This window comes from Arachis hypogaea, chromosome 8, assembly GCF_003086295.3.
Source record: "Arachis hypogaea cultivar Tifrunner chromosome 8, arahy.Tifrunner.gnm2.J5K5, whole genome shotgun sequence".
Taxonomy (NCBI): Eukaryota; Viridiplantae; Streptophyta; class Magnoliopsida; order Fabales; family Fabaceae; genus Arachis; species Arachis hypogaea.
The window spans coordinates 34,932,455-34,953,715 of record NC_092043.1 but is presented as its reverse complement, the minus strand read 5'-3'; the positions used below and the strand labels follow the sequence as shown (position 1 = coordinate 34,953,715).

At 31.8% G+C, this 21,261-nt stretch overlaps 3 protein-coding genes across 5 annotated transcripts; 2 read left to right on the top strand and 1 right to left on the bottom strand.

The window, feature by feature from the left end:
* On the top strand, nucleotides 1–4,762 carry LOC112707191 (bifunctional riboflavin kinase/FMN phosphatase). Of its 3 annotated transcripts, none has more exons than XM_029288490.2 (11): nucleotides 1–362; nucleotides 546–666; nucleotides 789–978; nucleotides 1,217–1,347; nucleotides 1,925–1,994; nucleotides 2,248–2,313; nucleotides 2,578–2,729; nucleotides 2,820–2,897; nucleotides 3,909–4,045; nucleotides 4,208–4,306; nucleotides 4,415–4,762. In XM_029288490.2, the coding sequence occupies exons 2-11, from the start codon at nucleotides 576–578 to the stop codon at nucleotides 4,505–4,507; spliced, it is 1,107 nt and encodes a 368-aa protein (XP_029144323.1). In that variant the 5' UTR covers nucleotides 1–362; nucleotides 546–575; the 3' UTR covers nucleotides 4,508–4,762. The 3 variants fall into 3 exon arrangements, with proteins under 3 accessions (XP_029144323.1, XP_025614609.1, XP_025614610.1); XM_025758824.2 differs by having other exon boundaries at nucleotides 90–362; nucleotides 562–666; XM_025758825.2 differs by having other exon boundaries at nucleotides 100–362; nucleotides 556–666.
* Nucleotides 4,763–10,048: 5,286 nt separating this feature from the next.
* LOC112705297 (uncharacterized) lies at nucleotides 10,049–10,462 on the top strand. The gene has a single exon (XM_025756132.1). It carries the CDS (start codon nucleotides 10,049–10,051, stop codon nucleotides 10,460–10,462), a length of 414 nt encoding a protein of 137 aa, XP_025611917.1.
* Nucleotides 10,463–11,492: 1,030 nt separating this feature from the next.
* Nucleotides 11,493–15,535, bottom strand: LOC112707190 (inactive TPR repeat-containing thioredoxin TTL3). Its single transcript, XM_025758822.3, has 7 exons — nucleotides 14,427–15,535; nucleotides 13,444–13,639; nucleotides 13,164–13,348; nucleotides 12,737–13,070; nucleotides 12,444–12,633; nucleotides 12,222–12,328; nucleotides 11,493–12,134 (listed from the first exon to the last, which is right to left on the bottom strand). Exons 1-7 carry the CDS (start codon nucleotides 15,158–15,160, stop codon nucleotides 11,979–11,981), a joined length of 1,902 nt encoding a protein of 633 aa, XP_025614607.1. The 5' UTR covers nucleotides 15,161–15,535; the 3' UTR covers nucleotides 11,493–11,978.
* Nucleotides 15,536–21,261: the final 5,726 nt, after the last annotated feature.

The following is a 21,261-nucleotide window of genomic DNA, read 5'->3' as shown; positions in this document are numbered from 1 at the left end:
GAAAATTTCGCAAAATTATAGGGACTAACAAAATAATTAATATAATATTAATTTTGAAGTTGAAGTATACATTTTAGAATGTAATTTGTATACGAGAATGTTGTAAAATTTTCAGACAATTTTGAGCATGAAAAGTTTGGTGAAAGTGATGAAACTATGAATCGCATATAAAGTATAAACTGATAGTGGCATCGCTTTATGCCGCAAATAATAAGTTCCAGTGGATGGAATATCCATAGGATGATGCTATTCTAGTGACTCACGTTCACCAACTGTTTGATACTTTGCTTCACCCAAAAGACCAAACCACGCTGCATACCCCACTCTGGTTCTCAATCATAGATTAATTCCTTACACACAAGGTGATCAAGTTCATATATAATCTATTTGAATAGTTAATTTAGCATCTAACTCTGTGTTAATTACCAATTCATTTTGTGTGCACGTTCCCTGTGACATGCAAGTAAATGAATGGAACTGGACCATGTGGTATTTATTTATAGGATTGCCAATCACTTAATAACCTCGTATTGTATATAACATAGATTTGGATAGGCACAGGTTTGGTTGCTGCCATGAGTTGCTGTTGTGAATTCAAAGGTTGCAATGAGGAAACAAAGATTTCAGCTGTCATTTTTGACTTGGATGGAACACTTCTAGATACTGGTATTGTATTCTTTATTACCCCTTTTGTTTCTCTCTATCTATGTTGTGGCAAAAAATGTGTTTCCGAGAAATGTTATATGTACTTATTTTCGCTCAAATGTATGTTGATGCTTGTGGTGCAGAGAGTGCAACAAGGGGTGTGTTGAATGGATTTCTGGCAAAGTATGGAAAGGAACTTGACAAGGAGAAGGAGGAGAAGAAGAGGGTAGGGATGACACAGCAGGAATCTGTTGATGTAATTTTGAAGGACTATGAACTCCCATTGACACCTGAACAATTCATCAAAGAAATCACTCCTCTCTACAGAGAAAGGTAACACTCAAATTCTTCCTATAACAAAAATTTATGGCATTGGATTGATTCTTAATGTTGAAATGAAAGGTAACTGCTCGTTTGATACACAAAAACACTAAATAGTTAGGTGGATAAATTAATTGTTAACTGTAGTAGTTAGTAAGAAATGTGATTTTCTAAGCATGTTTTCAAAGCTGATGGAGATTATGGACATGTTTATCTGAACTTTTTTTTTTTTCCAAATCAATTGGTTTAGGTGGACCGAAGCCAAAGCCTTGCCCGGTGCTAATCGCCTTATTAACCATCTCAAGAAAAATGGAGTGCCTATGACCCTTGCTTCAAACTCCTTGAGAGAGAACATAGATGTGAAAATTTCTCATCATAATGGTTGTTTCCACTTTCCTGTTACCTAGCCAGTTATCATTTCCTTTTTTATTTTTATAATCACCATGCCATTTGTAATTATGCCAAGGAAAAACAGCATACCTTTAATTCCTTTTGCTTTCTTTCCATTATAGTTTTGTAATGAACCAAAGAATTAGCCTAATGTCTTTAAAGTTTTTCCATAACATACATGGATGATATGACTTTGGAGGAATGTGCATCATTATGTTTGATAATGGTCATCAAACTCGAGTTGTGCTTAGGTAAAAAAGTTTACTATGGTAAAATTGTAAATTTATATTTGGGAACCTAAACTTACAAGTTAATTCCAGAGTTTGATAACCTTATGGCTGATTAGTAACTGAAAATTTAAATTGATTGAAAGCAGTTCCTGAGTAGAGGATCTGCTTTGGAAAGATTTCCTTCTAAACCACAGGATGAAATTGTCTATCCTTTTTTTTTCTTTTTCTTTTACATTTTCCTTTTGTTCATGAATGCTTTTTGCATTGCCTTGTTATATAATAAATTTCCAGCTTAAACTTATATATTTGATGATGTTTATAAGAATTGTTTTCTGCAGGTTGGAAAGAAAGCTTTTCTGTAATTCTAGGAAGTGATCAAGTTAAATCTGGGAAGCCTTTTCCGTATTTGTAAGATTCTCTGCTACTTGTAATTTTAAACATTGACCTCTGAAATGCCTTGAAGGGAACATACGAAATATTTATAAGGTCCCCCAGGCAGAGTTCTTTCAGATGTTCTCTTGACAAAGTCAATAATCCATGGCCATCAGTCTCAATTCCATGCAACGACTCAATATTTTCTTAGTTTTACCTACATGTCCATTTTTAGTTAATTTTACTTTTGCAGTTTGATGACGCTAGTAAGAAAGTCTATCTGTTTCAGATTTGAAGAAGCTGCTAGGAAAATGGGTGTAGATGCATCTAACTGCTTGGTGATTGAGGATTCCTTGTAAGTTCCCCAGAGTTTCTCCAAGAATATATGTTTAATTTTATTTTGTGATTTTACAGTCTACAATATTTTTATTTCATGACTTACTGCTAATAAATCATTGAGTTCTTGACCAATTATGGTAGCTACTAAACATTCAACCCTGTATTATCATAACATCTATGCCAAGTTCTTATTCACCATTTGTGCAGCCACTCAAATGTTCTTTGTTGTAATAGTCATATTTACTGCATATAATTTGTGTTCTGCAATGTATTTTACCAGGGTTGGTGTCAAAGCAGCAAATGCTGCAAAAATGAAGGTAGTAGCTATACCGTCTCGAGGGGAAGTCGATTGTTATCTACTAGCAGATACTGTGCTTCACTCACTTTTAGAGTTTCAACCTGAGCTATGGGGCCTTCCACCTTTCGACGACTGTATGCACTACACTCACATCTTAGATTTACTTTTTGTACATACTATATTCTCAGATGAGACCAATCTTTACAACACAAATATTTGTGTAGGGCTAGATAACACATTGCCTATTGAGCCGATTCATGTGAGTGGTGTGTATATTAATGGAGCTCTACATGAATCTACAGGTTGGTGAAATTCTTATTTTCTTTGATTTCATAAAGTTGACAAGGTGATGAACAACTAATATTTTGTGTGTCGTGAACTTCCATGTTCCTACTTAGATGAGTTATGACATCGAAGTAAGAAGTTATCTAACATACTCTTTAAACTAATTAGGAATGTGATTAAAATCAGATCTTTCAAAGCAGCTAACACAGTCACTCATTCCTTCAACTACACTCTTTCTAATATAACAATTTTTATTTCAGCAAATTCCTAATGTTGTCCCTCACTGAAAATATGAAGGACAAAGTTGTTTCTCAAGATTTAAAAATGAGAAACTTTTCCATTCAGAAAAGGTAATTGTAAAAAACTGGTATTTGCACAAGCACAAAAACACCCACACAAAGGTCACAAAATCAAGGGAGTGGATCAAGGAAATCTCACCCATGTACTCATATTGAATTTAGAAAATGCAGAATTACAGTATGGAGTAATGAAACAGTAGGAATGAAAGATAGGGGCTGATATTAGAGAGCCAGCCTCTCTCCTAGTCTAATTCTCACTCCTTATTCCCAAAATCTGTCTTCTCTCCCTCAATCTATTATCAAATACCCTCAGCTCTCATGCTTCCCTCACTACCCGAGCCATGTGGCAAGTTAGTTACAACCATATTTCCCAAATCATTCTTTCCCATTTTACCCTCTCTTATTTTTTCTACTATAGTGAAAAGGTAGAGGTGGAATTTTCCTTGATTTAAGATTTGAAGCTTCTATTCCTCTCTCTCCTGATACCCTTACATCATCAGGGAATGTAACAGATTTGTTCTTCAATACAAAATTCGCACACATACTGGAAGGACTAATATGTCTACTAATTTTGAATTGTAAGGGAGTGTCAAAATGGTGAGGGATGAATTTGTCACTTTCAAATTCTAACGGTCCACTTTGTCCCTTGTGTTTTTGGCTAGGGACTAAATCAAAAGTTTATCATTTTCTTTTTATATCAATCTGATGAACTTTAATTCCTTAATGCAGAGAATGCAACAGGTGCTCTTCCTGGTCAAGTTTTTGGACTTTACTTTGGTTGGGGCAAGGTTCATGCTGATAGGAACTTTAAGATATTGGTTAGCATTCATTTGAACCATCTCAACCATGTTGCCAACAAAAGAATAGTGAGTAGCCAAAAAAGAAAAATGATAATCTTTTTTAAAAAAATTCAATGCAAAATTCTTCTTAGTATACAACATATTGCTATCTGGACAAACCATTGATTCTCTAAATGCTGCATTAAGAATATATTCTCTAATGAAAGATTATTGTGGCTCATTTTGCAGCATATATGCCTTATTGATCCCAATAGTGATGACCATATGTATCAGCAGCAGCGCATGCAAATTCATCTTGTTGGCTACATAAGTGCTTTTGACAAGAAGGTAATGATGATAATCTTATTATGCATGATGCCAAACAAATCTTATCAAAACAAAGTTATGACTCTAGTAATTTTCCGCTTCTGGTATCTAACTTGTATGTATGAACAGGAACTCACATCAAGGGAATTGGAGAAACTAGAAGAATACAAGTCTATTGCAAGAGCTTCACTGGATTTACCATCATTCACTTATTCTTTTTAAGTAAAATAAAGCTTCACGTGGAGGATGCAGTTCACGTGAGGCTTTACAGTAATTGTTTGAGAAGATGAAGCAAAAATTATCTAACTTGTTGCAGCTTTCATAGCTGTAGAATTAATTTTATAACATAAGACGTGCATTGAAATGATTCATAAGGAAAAGGAAGTGCTTGTAAAGTTGTAATAGTAATAAATAACATATTACGAAATTCTTAAAGTGAAAATGCAATAATATAGCAATCAATTGTTGTTCATCATCCATGCATGCGTATATTTGGGAAAGAAAAATGCTATTGCTTCTTTAATTTTTCTTGGTTCTAAATTATACTTGAGAGTTGAGCGAGTCCCTAGAGGAAAAAAATACATGTATTGTTATTATAAGAACATTGATTATTGATAGACTAAACTTTGGTGCTGCCATGAGTTGCTGTTGAGTTCAAATGTTGCAACGAAGAAACAAAGCTTTTTTGAAGCTGATGGATAATATAGACATATTTTTCTGAACTCAAGAAATATGGAGTGCCAATGGCCCCTTGCTTCAAATTCCTTAAGAGAGAACGTAGACACACAAATTTCTCATCACCATGAAGGTTCTTTCCTGTTACTTAGCTAAGCAGTTACCTATAAGTCAGATTGGCCATTCTAGCTATGAATTGTTAATGCATGAATTTATAAGAATAAGTTTGTATATGAATAACAAATGTCCATAAGATCTAACTAATTATAATGCTGTTTTATAGAGGAATTGGGTTGATACCTAAAAGTGATGGCCAAAAATAATAAATTTTATTGTTCATCTAGTATTTCTTTATTATTAGAGAGTCAGCAAAATTTATTATTTTTTACTATGATAACCGTCAATGTTTAAAATTATGTGCTAAAATATATTATTAGATACTAAACTAAAAAAATTGAATTAATAGCTAAAAGAAATGACTAAAAATAATAAATTCGGCTGGTTATATAACATGTATCTTCTTATAATTAAAAAATAAGATATATAAAAAAACAATAGTATAAATGATTAGTTTTGACTTACAAATATAAGATTTTTAATTTTAATTAAATAACGTTTTTCTAAATAACAAAAATAGACTTGCTATTCTTTTTCAAATTTTTTGTTAAATAACCTTTTTATATAAAAAATAATTTATTTTAGTCACGCAAAACGCATAAGTCAAGTTTAAGTAAGTTTAATATAGAAATCCTTCTTTCCATAATATGTAAGAGCATTTTCAATATTTAGTATTAATTTTATTTAATGGAAAAGTCTAGGGTCGACAATTTTATTAAATTCTGGTCAGCATGAAACTATTAAAATATAAATGAGTAATCTCACTCTATTGAATAAAATCTCGTACCATTAAAAACATCATTGATAATTACATTGATGATTACTTAATGGCTACAAATCAAAAAGTTGCTGGCCTCCTAACACTCCTATTTATTTATTTTGGATCTCATAAAATATCACATAAATATTTGTGGGATCATATATCATAATACATAATTTAAAATTTAATGTAAAATTTGTCATTACAATATTTAGTTTTATTTCAATTTAAACTTTAAATTATTTTTAATTATTTTAAATAAATTTAATTAAATTGTGAATATTTAACTAAAATTAAAAATATAAAATTACAAAATTAACAATTATATACCATATTTGGATTGGGAGAAAAATTAGAATTTTGTAAATAATTCAAAAAAATTTATGTTAAATTGATTCGGATTCATTTTTCTACCAAATTGATGATAATAAAAAATAGAATAATAAAATACAGAGTATAACTGAATACATCTAATTTATTTTAATAAATTTTGATTGAGTCTTTGTTACAATATTATAATGAAAACGACGTTATAATATTATAATAAAACAACGTTATAATAACAATATTATAGTAACATCATTAGTGTTCATTGCATGAGTTTAAACAAGTGACAATATTTCACTTTTTTTTTATTAAGTAATACGGTATTTTTTTATTGATATTAGTGTCATTTCAAAAATAATATTCAATACAAATTTTAATTTTAAATTAGTTTAAAACTGTACAAATAAAAAATAATACTCAAAATTAATCCATTGAAGTTGCTCTAAAATTCTCTGCTAATAAACATGCCACATCATTTTATATTTATGGAAAAGAAGTCTTAATTAGCACAAGCCGTAAATTTAATTTCCATAATGTCTAGAAGACAATAAAAAACCAACTCAAATTAGAGGTATAATCGATTCAGTTTTAGATTAAAGATCAACCTAACCAACCTGTTCGATTCTTTCACAATATCAACCGTTCAATTTGTGTTTGTAGGCCAATCGAATCGAGCCAAACTAATAGCGATTTAGTTCAGTCGATTTTTCGATTTTTTAAAGTTAATAATCAGAATTTCAATCACTATAAAATGAAATTTAAAACGGTTAATAAACTAAAATAACAAGAATGCATCATATCCAAATTCAATATAATTTTAATTTGTCCTAATAATTAAACATAAAAAAACAAAGACAATTAAAAATGCCTAACAAACAATAAAAATAAACACACTTTAAAGTTTAAATTAAATAAAAATCGAAACAGCCACTTTAAAACTAAATAAAAACCAAAACAGCCACCATACATGCTTAATCTGAATCCACAACAGATTCATCATCATTTTTTTCAGTTGGTGAAATTTTTACAATTCGTCTTAATTCAATTGAGAGTCTGAACTTGAAAATACACCGAAAGCATTTTCAACGTACACCAATTTATAAACCAAATATACTGAAACGTGAACGAAACAGATTCATCAAAATAATAATTCAAATTCAAAACTCCTACACTTCATTCAATTCAAACCATCAACCATGAACTTAAATTTTCACAAACAAAAACAAAAGTATTTACCTACAAAATTATAAACTACTAACGAACTACATTAACTAGATTCGAACCACACCTTAGCCACTTGATTCAATTCAAAATAATAATTCACTTCGCCCTTGTTCAATTGACAGTCTGAACTTGAATCATTTATTATCTTCAAAATCAAAATACCTGTTCAAACCTAATTTCACAGCTTGATTTCAAAATTTTTGATCCAAATCTTCAAATCACATAAAAGAGCATTGATTTTCAACAAAGAGAACGCAAAGAAGGAACAGAACATAGAGACGAAGGAAAAACACAAAAAACATAAAGATAAAACAGAACGTAGAAAATATAGAAAATACTGAAAAAATCTAAAACAGAAAACAAAATCCACATAAAAAAAGAAGTTATATATATTTACATGTTGAGTCAAAATTTTGTTAAAGGAATAGCATGTGGAGATAAATTAGGTCAAAGGTACTTGATTGGTTAAAAGACTTGAATATAGAGATTTATTCAAAATATAAATATATAAAGGTAGCACAATACATATATATTGTGGTCCACTAATTATGATTTCACACGCCAAATACCTCTTTATATATAATCTAAAAGTTTATGAACTTGTGCTTAAACAAAAATTTCTCTCCTTGAGAAATTGGTATGGTAAAAAAAAGGGAGGGGATGGACAAATTGTATGATAAATAAAAGAGTATTTAATTATTTTTGTCTTTAAAAAATTTTGAATCTGACACTTTAATCTCTAACTAAAATTAATTACTTGATTGGTTTCTAATAATTAATTCCGTCAGTCACTTAAGTCTTTTGCGCCGTCAATTTTAACGGAGGATAAAATAGTTCTGACAACTTTAACAGGGGGGACAAAATGGTCCCTGACCTCCTTCGTTCGAAAACGACATTATTTTCTTTCAATTTCCATCATATCTCGCATAACACTAACAATCTAACGTTGTAACTTCAAGATACATGATGCACACTCTACAATTTCAATGTTCATAAGAAGAAAAATCCTCAATTTGTCCTCAACCAATTCATACTCAGAAAACTAATGACTATATCTCTCAAGTACTTGTTGTTTTTGATGGATCTCATGAATCTAAACAGCAAGTCTAATTTGTTAAGACTCGTCGTCGTTGTCGCTATCTCCCTTCTCCTCTACCCTATCATCTCCATGACCACATTGTCCACCACTTCAATCGCTTCCTTCAGCTTCTTCTCCGAACCAATGCTCAGTAATCGCTTCAGTTTCCATATGAGTGGCAACGGCGATATTACTCATTGTACTGATAGCTTGGATGTGAGGTTGAAGCTGTCTACCAACTTGGACTCCGAAAGAGAAGGAATGAAGCACTCGGGGTCCATTTCAAATGAGAATTTGCATATGATGTCGAAGAATAATTTTTTCATGATGTCCTAATGTCCAACAATCTATATTACTTGCCGGAGAGTTGAGAAGGGCGTGCTCTTGGGATAGTTGTAGAACTTGGTCTTGAGGATGTAGTGGACGTTGTTGGGGTTGGAGGTGATGCTGTTATCGAGGACGTAGAAATTAATGCTTCTGGCGGGTGAAGTGCGGAGGAGGTGGGTGAAGTGTGAAGGAGGTGGGTGTACCAGTCATAGAGATTTAAGAAGTATGTGGTTCATGACATGTTGAGATAGGTGCGACGTGTATGGTAGTTACACCATGGCTTGATCTTGGAGTTGAAGAGGAGGAAGAAAAAGATGGAAAAAAAAAAAGACTGTGAAGATGAAGGAGAGTTTGAATGTTAGGATTATGCGAGATATGATGAAAACTGTGAAAGAACAGTGTCGTTTTCGAACAAAGGGGTCATGGATCATTGTGTCCGCTATTAGAGTTGTTAGGGACCATTTTGTCTTCTATTAGAATTGACGGAGTCAAGGACCTAAGTGACTGACAAAATTAATTGTTAGGGGCCAATCGAGTAATTAATTTTAGTTGGAGACTAAAATGTCTGGTCCAAAATTCTTTGAGAATTAAAATGGGTAAATACTTTAAATAATACGAATGCTAAATTTCCTTTTTTTTTTTTAACTTCTTTTCATTTAGCCTTTTGATTAAGCGCACTATTGCAATCAAAACAAGTTCAACTCTTGTAAACAAACAAAAACATACTTTGGTTGCTCAGATTGGTTTTGTGTCGTGTAGCACCTCTTCCTAATAACCTAGCTAGTCGCTATACTTACAAAGCCAAATGCAATTAAGCAATTTTCACCACAAAAATGTTTATTAAACCGTCCAATCCATGACAAATGCTAGTTGACAAAGGTGGTGAATACAAGTAATAAAAAAGAATAGCTATATTTGCACATTAAAAGTTTAGGTTTATATTACTAATAAACACGATTTAAAGGTGAAAATTAAGTTTATTGAAGTGAAAAGCCACGCTAAAAATCTAAAAACGGTTAAATTTGTATCGAAATAGTATAGTGAAAATGAAAGATAAGATTGGACGATTCATACAATGAGATATTCACTTCGATCTCCACCAAGCACAAACATTGTCCATTACTACATCTCTAGTGGTTCTCTATCCATATATGTACACAAGCACACACAAAATGGTTCATCAATGAACTATATATAAATACAAAACAGCATTTACATATCAATCTTGAGCAAAGCATTAGATAGATATCAATCAATGGCTGATAATAAGGAAGGAGGGATTGTGAAGAAGGGCGACGAGGAAGGCCTAAAGATGGCCGTTTCGTTGCTGCAAGAGTATGAACTTCCGGCAGGGCTTCTCCCACTTCAAGATGTGGTGGAAGTAGGGTATGTGAAGAGCACAGGGTACATGTGGATAGTGCAGAAGAAGAAGGTGGAGCATGAGTTCAAGATGGTGAAGAAGCTAGTGAGCTATGACTCAGAGATCACAGGGTTCATATCAAAGAAGAAGATCAAGAAACTCAAGGGTGTGAAGGCCAAGGAGCTTATGCTGTGGCCACCAGTGAGTGAGATCAGTGTTGATGATCCACCAACTGGGAAGATCCACTTCAAGAGCCTTGCCGGAATCACCAAGACTTTCCCGGTTGAGGCCTTTGCCGCCGGCCAGTAATAGTATATGAAAAATAAGTCATCTTGTCGCTGTTATTCAACTTTCATTACATTAGAGCCAACATTTGCATGCTTGGCATAGAATAAGCAGATAAATCCTTTCATTTGCCTACTACTTTATCTGGTGTTATTGGATTTGATTCAGCTATATTATATGAAGGTTTTTATGGTTTTGTTTTATTATTATTATTATTATTCTTTCATGCAAGTATTTAAACTTCAACAACAACAACAAAACCTTGCCCCACTAAGTGGGATCGGCTACATGGATTAAACGATATCATTGAGTTGTATCATGTCTACAGAGAGACCATTCATATGTAGATCTCGTTTGATCACTTTATGAATTATCTTTCTAGGCCTTCCTCTACCTTTTACCCCTTGTCCATCTTCTATTTCATCCACCCTCCTTACTGAGTGCTCCGTAAGTCTTCTTCTTACATGTTCAAACCACTTAAGATGCGATTTTACCATCTTTTCCACAATAGGTGCTACTCTAACTCGCTCTCTTATATCTTCGTTCCTTATTTTATCCAATCACGTATGACCACTCATCCATCTCAATATCAACACTCTGTACTATAAAAAATAACCGGTCTGATAGCAGTGCGATAGAATTTACCTTTAAGTTAAACAGACTTTTTTGTCACATGTAAAACCAAACGCACTCTACCATGTTGACCAACCTGCTTGAATCCTATAATTTACATCATGTTCAATCTCTCCATTATCCTGTATGATGCACCCAAGATACTTAAAACTTTTAACTTTTCGTATGATGTTTTCTCCAATCTTCACATTTGTATTGAAGTTTTTCCTTCGGCGGCCGAACTTACATTCCATATATTCCGTCTTACTACGGTTTATGTACAAACCATACATTTCTAGAGCTTCTTTCCATAAATCTAACTTCTTATTTAGATCTTAATTAGAAATTTGAAACGAACTTAAAAGATTGTAGTTGTTTATCCAAACACCGGTTCTTAATTTTTTTTTTTTTGTACTTTGTATTTTGGTCTCTACACAGGATCTTAATTTTGAATATGACTCAAGAAGAAAATACTCTAATATCATTTCAAACATAATGGGAGAAATGAGTCTTAACCAATACTGTACACAATTTAACTCAGAATCAAACAACAAAATAAAAATGTATTGAGAGAAGGAAGAAGGAAAGAGGGGGGGGGGGGGGGGGATACAACCATCGCCTTTGGATTTAATACATTGGAGAAAGAAAATAAGAACCAAATTAGTTGAGAGAAGGAAAAAGATATACATACATGATTTCAAGATGTTAACTAACATTGATCTCTGAGGTTTGCCTGCCTAAGGTTCTGTGAATTTTTATGCCTTTTTAGTTTACCAAAGCAATGTTGAAAAAAAAATGTTATCCACTTGTATGCATCAGAGAGAGTTGAACTTCCTAAATTTGGACTATTGTTGGTGTAATCTTAGAGCACCTTCTTCAATTCCATGTTGTGAAAAACGCAAAATAATGAACATGAATCCTAAAAATGTTAGAGACTACTATTTTTCCTTACTGAGTCCTCTAACAACTGGTGGATTGGCCGGATCATTTCCTTCACCTTCACCCCATTTTTATATATTTTGAAAGTTGGAACAATTCTAATGTTTTCAGCTTTTGCTATTGATAGACACTCTTCAACATCCACCTGCAATGGAATGCCAATGAGAATTTAGACCAATGTGAAAATTGTATCTTAGAATACTCATGAAGAGTCACTTCTTGCATTGCTTACCCTAATAAACTTGACAGATGGATATCTAACGCACAATGTATTTACGAATGGAGATATTTCTTCACATAGTTCATTTGATGCCACTTTGAAATGAACTACCGAAACACCTGAATATTGAGATTTTCCTTATAAGTACATTAATTGAAGCAAGAAAAATGCTGAACCAACATTGTTAAGAACTTTTTAAAAAAATTGCATATATACATAGAGTATTGAATTTACCAGCAGAAGCAATAGCTGCCTTGAATTTATCTAGTGCCAAGATTTCTTCGACTTCAACTGCATATACCGCTTCACGAGATTTTTCCAATGCTAGTTTAGCCTGGCGAAGAAATTCAGCAACTTCACTGTCTTCGGGGAGTTCACACCTTAAAGTCTCATAATCTTTAACAACTTCCGCCCATCTTTCAAGCTGTAGAAAGGTCACGCATATTAACAAGGGACAATGAAGAAGTTCAAGAGAAAAAGATAAAAACAGAAACACTGAAACAGATGCACAATGCAAGTGATTTCACCTTTGCATTTGATGCGGCTCTGCGGAAAAGTGCCTTGGTGTAATTTGGTTGAATGAGAAGAGCTTGGTTGCAATCTTGAACAGATTGTTCCCATAGTCCAAGTTTAGACCAACAAATAGCTCTATTGCAATATAGAACATAGTTGAAACAGTCATATTTGAGGCCTTCGCCATAAGCAGAACACGCTTGAGAGAACTTGCCAGAGCTGAAAAGATCATTGCCCCTTGATCGAGCTCTTGCTACCATTTTTACAGTATTAACAATCCTGGCAACTTCAACATTACGGTGATCTAACAGGCTAGCCTTTTCTGCTGCAGCAACAGCAGTCTCAAACCTGCAACATGCTAACAACCCATCATTTGTTTCTTGAATCGCTCAGCTAAATGTTCTTTCTAGTCATGGATTTGGAATCTTAAGATTTTTTTACCTTCCCAAGGCCATCTCAACCTGTGCAGAGACAAAAGGCACGTAGGCTTCACCAAGCATGCCAAAAAACTTGATTTGAGAGTAGGCCAGGGGACAACCTTCCACCTTGGGAATGTTTGAAAGTGTGGATTCCGCATCCTCAAACAGATGAAGCTTCAAATAAGCTTCTGCTTTACAAGCAACAAGCTAAGTAGTAATCTAATAAGTTAGGAAACGGAAGCAATGTGTATCAATTTCGAAAATATGGAATTTTATGCTCATTTTATTGATCAAGAGCCTACCTGAGGTGAGAAGTCTGCTCCAACCGCAATGGCCGCCTCTGATTCCCTAAGTACGCCCTTCCAATCACCAACCTTTCGTGCATCTTCACATCGGTTTAGATGCTTCTCTAAGAACATCAGTGTTTGCTCTTCATATTCATCCATTTTTAGCCCAGATAGAGAGAGGTGAAGCTGTGAGTTTTCTACCTGCCCAAAGCTACATAAGTTCTAAATCAATCAAGATGAAGAGAACATCAAATCTACAACTTATAAAGCCATAAAAAATATGAAAATTTACAAATTAGAACTGAAATTTTATCACATAAGCATAAAAATTTTTATTGGAACCCATATTGTAGACCCCATTTTTGACATACAGAGATCAATGTAACTGAAATAAGTCATGATTTCAGTTACATTTATAATGAACGTGGTAATGTAACTGAAATCTCCAATCATTGTTAAAACATGAGTCACACATTTTCCCATAGCCTATGCGCTAACGATGCAACTGAAATCTTCATTTATGAACACATAACTCTCCAAGTGTCTTAATGATGCTAAAAAATCAGTGCACCAGTTACACACTATATAAACAGTATAACACTATACCAAGAAAAAAGGAAAACAGAAATTTAAAAAATTAATAAAATCTATATGACTAACTTTTTATATACTACTAGGAGTTTAGACTAACGAAGCTTATTTACGCTATCATTTTCAAAGGTTTGAAGATTGAACCATCAAGGTGATTGATTACTCTTCATAAACAAAAGCCCGATCATAAAAGAAGACAATAACACAGTGTCATTGCATCCTTCATCGCAGACAACAATGAAGTCTTATCCTACTTGATTTGGAATTAATCACATAAATCAGACAACTCTGTCTCAAGTCAAATCATAGTCAAGCTCAAACCATTAACATCAAAATCTTCATCATCAGTTCATCACACATAACAAATATCAAGAAGACAACACAAGAATTTTGAATTTTATATATACCGCAAATATAGAGAAGCAAGCCTCTTATGCGCCCTGGCATAACCAGGGTCCAAACTCACAGCCTCGTCACACTCCTTTGCGGCCTCTCCCAGCCTCCCCAACGCTGTAAGCGCCGCGGCACGGTTACTCCGGCACGCCGCATTGCCCGGTGACACCGCAACAGCACGATCATACATTGCCAGAGCATCCACGAAGTTCCCATTCCTATAAAACTCATTCCCTAACCTCTTCAATTCTTCAGCATCACAAAAACCGTTGGTGCTGTTCCCATGCTTGGCGCCCCCACCACCTCGCACGATGCTGCCGCGGCCATAGTTCACGGCGCCGGAGCCGAGAACATCTGGCCGGCTCGGCCCGCGAGTGGGTAGAGCAACTGGTTTGGGAGATTTTCCGGCAGGGAAGATGTTCCCGCCGGGAGAAAGGTTCGGGCTGGTGTTTGAGCTTCCTCCGGAGTAGATTAGCGGAGCTCCGGCGGAAACAGTTCTCCGGTGACCTGGTTTGGAGCTCCTCGGGGGCGCCGGGACGGATCGGACGGCGTCGTGTGCTCCGGCGAGGTCGCCGGAGAAGTTGGCTGGGTTAGTAGGGGCACGGGGTGGATTCTTGGTTCGGGCGGCGGAGGTGGTGGTGAGTTTGAGAGGGGAAGGTCGTAGATCGAGGTTGGTGGAATCAGGCTTGTTCATGGTGCGGTCGCAACACACAGAATCTAAACCCGGTTGGTGTATAGCCTTAGACATTTTTTCTTTATTTTATTATTATTATTATTTATAAAATGAGAAATGAGAATGGAGAAGGTGTTAATGTTTTTACAGTGGAGTGTGTTGTGGCTGGTCACCACTGGTGGGAAGAAGAAGAAGGAGAAGGAAGAGGAAGAGGGAAGGGCAAATTCGTGAAAGAGAAAGGAGGGGACAATGGTTTGAGTTTAGGATGCCATGACATCAAGCTACAGTGACAAGAGAAAGATAGTAGTCAAGGAAAGGGTAAACTCGTCTTTCCATCTTTCCAATGGATGAAAATTATTTTGGTAGATATTAAATGCGAATCAAATTAATTTTTTACTTAAGTTCAGTTAGCATTGTAATAGATTTCGAAAAATTAAAAAAAAAATTGTGTAGCCATCACCTCTTTGGAAATGGATACTCTTCGATGAAAAAAAAAACTGAATGCTATTTAATATGTATTTTAATTTTTTATTATTTTTTTTATTTAATTTTAATTTTACTTAGAGAATTAAAAATAAAAAATCACATTTTATTTTCTTTAAGTGTTTTTTTCACAGAAGAGATCCATTTCCCACCTCTTCCTACTAATTATTTCGCAAAACAGCCAACTTTATCCTAAAATACTGATTTAATAAATAAAATGCGATTTAAATGAAAAAGATGTCGATTTAAATTTAAAAAATTATGATTTACCCTACTTACGTTTATTTAATTGAACTTGTTTGCAGTTTAATTAATAGCCAGTTATAATTGACTGATATTGGTTATCTAATATAATTAAAATAAATAGTTATTTTTTAGAGTTAATAGTCAAAATTATTCCTGAATAATACACGACTTAGTCACGTTAGTTTTTTTGTCAGTTGGATGATGACGTATCACGTTAAGTGCCACATAACAAGATGACGTTGTGGGTTAATATCACGTGTCACAAGATGATTGATTGACATGTTAAATTAGTCAAATTAGTGGCACGTGGCACGCCACATGTCAGTTGACATGTAAAAAGGTTATTTATAATCAAAATAGTCCTTGAAAATTCAGACGTAAATCATTTTCATCCCTAAAATTTTAAAAATTAATCAAATTAGTCCTTATATAATTTTTTTATTTTTTCTTGATAATATTAAATTTTAAATATTTTTTTATACTACTAATTTTGATAAAAATATAATTGACAAACAAAAAATTAGTAATTGTATCTTTTCTTCTTAAAAATTTTTTCAATAAAATTATCTCTCTCTTTTAATTCTTTTCAAAATCTCTCTTATTCTTTTCTATTCTAAAACATTTTTCTTACGTTATTACATTTTGCTGGAATATATATATATACTCAAAATTGAAATGTATGTATTTGTTAACCTAAACAAAGTTATATGTTCAAAATCAAAATTTATATATGTTAATCTAAACAAAGTTATACCACTATTTTTTTTCTAGCACATCTTTTTTTTTATTACGGTCTTACTTACATATAGAATGTAATAGTAGTGATATTAAAAGAAAAATTATATAATCTATCTCAAATATATGAAACACATAAAAATTTATTATGACATTTGTATGTAGTACGCTTAAGAAGCAATTCGTTTAGCATAATAATAATAATAATAATAATAATAATAATAATAATAATAATAATAATTAAGCTACAAATTTTTAATATGTTGTAAAGTTTGAAAGTGAAGCAAAATTTGTGGTTCTTCTTGAATTTTGACTTTTAATATCACTACCATTACATCCTATATGTAAGTAATACCGTAATGAAAAAAAAGATGTAGCTGAAAAAAAAAATAGTGGTATAACTTTGTTTTGGTTAACATACATGAATTTTGATTTTGAGCATATAACTTTGTTTAGGTTAACAAATACATACATGTTAAGTTTGAGTATATATATTCCAACAAAATGCAATAATGTGAGAAAAATGTTTTAGAATAGAAAAGAATAAGAGAGATTTTGAGAAGAATTAAAGGAGATAAATAATTTTATTGAAAAAAATTAAGAAGAAAAGATATAATTACTAATTTTTTGTTTGTCAATTATATTTCTATTAAAATTAGTAGTATAAAAAAATATTTCAAATTTAATATTATCAAGAAAAAATAAAAAAATTATATAAGAACTAATTTGATTAATTTTTTAAAGTTTTAGAAATGAAAATAACTTACGTCTGAACTTTTAAGAACTATTTTGATTATAAATAACTTTTTTACATGTCAACTGAAATGTGGCGTGCCACGTGTCACTTATCTGATACGTCAACCAATCATCTTGTGACACGTAGCATTAACCCATCACATCATCATGCCACATGGCACTTAACGTGACACGTCATCATCCAACTGACGAAAGAATTAACGTGATCAAGTCGTGTATCTTTCGAAGACGATTTCAATTAATTTTGTCTTTCGAGGACTAAAATGGAGATTGTGGTATCTTTTAAGAACGATTTTGACTATTAACTTTTATTTTTTATCATGAAAGATTTATATACTAATAAAATTGGCCATAAAAAATTGTAACTAAAATTATTTTCATATAAGATATATTTTGTTCGACAAAAATAATCAATCTTCAAATTTTTATTGATAATTCTAAAATATTCCTTATATTTTATCTCCTTTCATATTTAAACCCAATTCCTATCCCTAATAATATAACTGCCGCTCCCTCTTCTTCTGCTTCTATCTTTCATCATTTTTTGCTACCACAACCCCCAAAATTTGAAAATGGCTATCTAGTACCAATTGCAATGCTGAAAATTGAATGAATTAAATGAATAATTAATTAAAATGAGAAAAAATTGAAGAAATTAAAAGCACATAAGACGAGAAAGAAGAACACCCTACCATAGGCATGGTCATTAAGCTTGAAAAGAACTCCGTCTACCGTAACTTGACGATAATAGCACTTGGTCTTCAAAACGTTACTGTTTTCAATCTTTTCACTGCAATATTATAGCCACTCAAAAAATTGGCAACTCAAATAAAATAATTATTAAATAAAAAAGAAAAAAGAAAATGAAGAATAACGGACTCTGTTACTGCTCTTTTATAACAACAAATTTATTGCAATTTCTTCGGCAGTTAAACATCGTTATAGAACATTTGAAGAAATAATTTTAAGATTTTAATTAAGTGAAAGATTATATTCAAAGGTGCGGTTTGAATTGATTTTAAATAAAAAATCTCATTAAATCTAAACACTAATTTTATTTGTAATATAATTTGAATTGGATGAACCGAATTTTTAGAAAAAATATAAGTAAACAATATATATTATGAACAACGATTTACAAAAAAGATAAATTTAAATTTAAAATTTTAATTTTTAATTAATTAAATAATTATTAACAGATTTTATTAAGGAAAGAGAGTAGTGCTCTCTTTTTTTATTCATCTCATTCTTCACCTTTCATCTAATTCTTACATCCCTTTTTTTCTCTTTTTTTTTTTTTTCAATTCAATGGACTGTTCTCTCATCTTTCTGTTTGTGGCTTTTTTTTACCATCTTTATCTCTGCAGTCTAAGACTTCAACGAAAAAATTATCCACCTTCCTTCTGAAACTTTCAAATTCTTTAAAGTACCTTCCGAAATCAGGTACCATCATTTTTTTATTCCCGTTCTGTTAAGCTTCAATTTTTTTTTCTTCTTATGCTTTTCTTTTCTCAATGTTTTTCTTGTTAATATTTTGTTCTTTCTTTATTTGATTGTTTAATATAAAATTAATAAACTGTTGTTGGATGTTCATTTTATTAGGTATGTGAATAATAATTTTTTATTTTAAAGTGGATGTTTATTTAATTTGAATTGGATTTAAGTAGATATAATAAAAATTTATAGATATTCATTTTTACTAGGTATTGGAATAGTTATTTTCATTCTAAATTGACGATGGAAAAAAAATTGGACAACGCTGAGACTAATTAGTGAAGAAGAGACTGATGGTACAGTGAGAGTTTAGGAAGAGGTATGCAATGATAAAAGGTTAGAAGGTGAAGGATAAAATGTAAAATGTGAAAGTAAAATTTTTTAGAAAATAATTTATAATAGATTGTTTTTTTTTTCCATCTTCTGTGAACTGAAAATGCAGCCCATTATTTATGTTGTTCAAATTTTTTGTTGTTTACCTAATTGAGCCGAAATAAATATGACATTCATATTGAAGATCATGTCCAAATTATTTAATCAAGAGTCTCTTTAAAGTTTATTTTATTACCAAAAGAAAAAAAAATTTATCCATGCATGAATTAGCTTCTTTGTATTCATGATAGATGGTTCAGTTGTTCGGTCTATCACAACGCATCCTAATAATTACAATTAAAGGTCTGATAGAGTAACCCGTTCAATTCTTAAAGACAGAAAATAAATATAACTTTGGAACCAATTTTAATCACTACATTGAGGTAGCTCAAGCTCAATAACAAATATAACTTTAGAAGAATGTCCCAAAGTTCTGCAAGAGTTACGGTGCACAAACCTAGATTAATACTGAAGCAAGTAATGAATTTGCCATCAAAATCTCGCAGAATATTTTCATAGGCCACTCTTTCATCGTTGGAAAATGAACCATTCGAGTTGAGTTTGATGGACGGATACTTCGAAAATATTTAGATTGAGCAAGATAATAATCTTTGACCAACTGAAAAATAAGATCATGAATTCTGTCTTCAGCTAAAATTTTATCTTTATTAAAAATAAAAGTATTTTTTGAGATCAAAGAGAATTTATAATAGTAGAAAAACGAACGGATCATAATACTATTTTTTATATATTATGATACATTTTAGAGAATTTATTTTCAATTTAACTTTTACTACAACTATGAAAGATTTTTAACAAATTTTTTTCTCTAGCCAAATTATTTGCGCTCCTCTATTCAATAAACAAGCATGAAGTTAGTTTATGTTAACGAAAAAGTTTTGAAAAATAAAATTTTTTTAATTAAAAATTATCAAAATTTATTATTTTTTTATTTAATATATTTTATAATAAATAAATATTAAATAAGATAAAATTAAACTATTTAGACTGATATTTTTTGTCTTTTTATTGTTACCGAAGAATTAAATATCAAAGCGGATAAAAACTTAAAATTTTCATAATTGAATGGTAAAAATTAAAGTTGAAGACTCGAAGGAATAGTTATACTTTGGCGAGCAAATTTATATGGTCAAAGAAACATTAAATATTGAAGATTTGAGGCATGCGTACATGAGCTTAATATCTGGTAAATTAACAAATCACGCTTCCTAAGTTTTCTATATCAACCTTTCACATATAATAAGCGCCGTCAAATTAATTCATGCGTTACATTATTAACACTTTATTATTCACCGTATGAATAAGCCATATGTACTATTAAGAAATCTACACAATTAATTAAGAGGAATAATGAAAAAATTTCGAACCCACTGTAGTTGACAAGAAATTATTATATTATTGTTAGTAAAACGAAAAATTAAGAAATTATTATAAAATAGTTATTGCTAAAAATGTCATATCATAAAGTATTCTCATATATAATAGAGTATAAATATTATTAATTAGGAATATCTTATCATAATAGAGTACAAACTATTATCAATTAATGAAACATAAACTTTTATATGAAAGAGTCTAAAAGAAAAGTATTGTCACTAAAAATTAGTGATTCTCTCAAATTCCCAATATGAATAGTTATCTTTGTGGTTACAGGATCTTAAATTCATCATATAATTTTGCAATGTTTAAAATTACTTCACAATTGAAATTTATGAAAAAATGTTACTAATAAAAAAAATATGTTGGAGAAAACATTTTCTACTTTTCATGCGTCGAATATGCTCCTGCAATACCAATATCAAGAGAATGGATTTACAAAATGGGTAATGTTAGGTAACCAATAACTTTTTTGAATAACATGAATGATGGTTTCAGTGGCTAAGAGAAGGGGGGTTGAATCTTAGCCCCCTTTTTTTTGTTTGCTAACATTTTCTGAAATCAGAGGAGACTTTTCTGTTTTTAGCTCGTCCCTAGCCACGAGACTTTTTCATTTTGTCTCGTCACTTGGCACGAGACATTTTTTTATTTTTTGCTCCTGTGCAGTAGAAACAGAAATGGAGTAGGAGAGA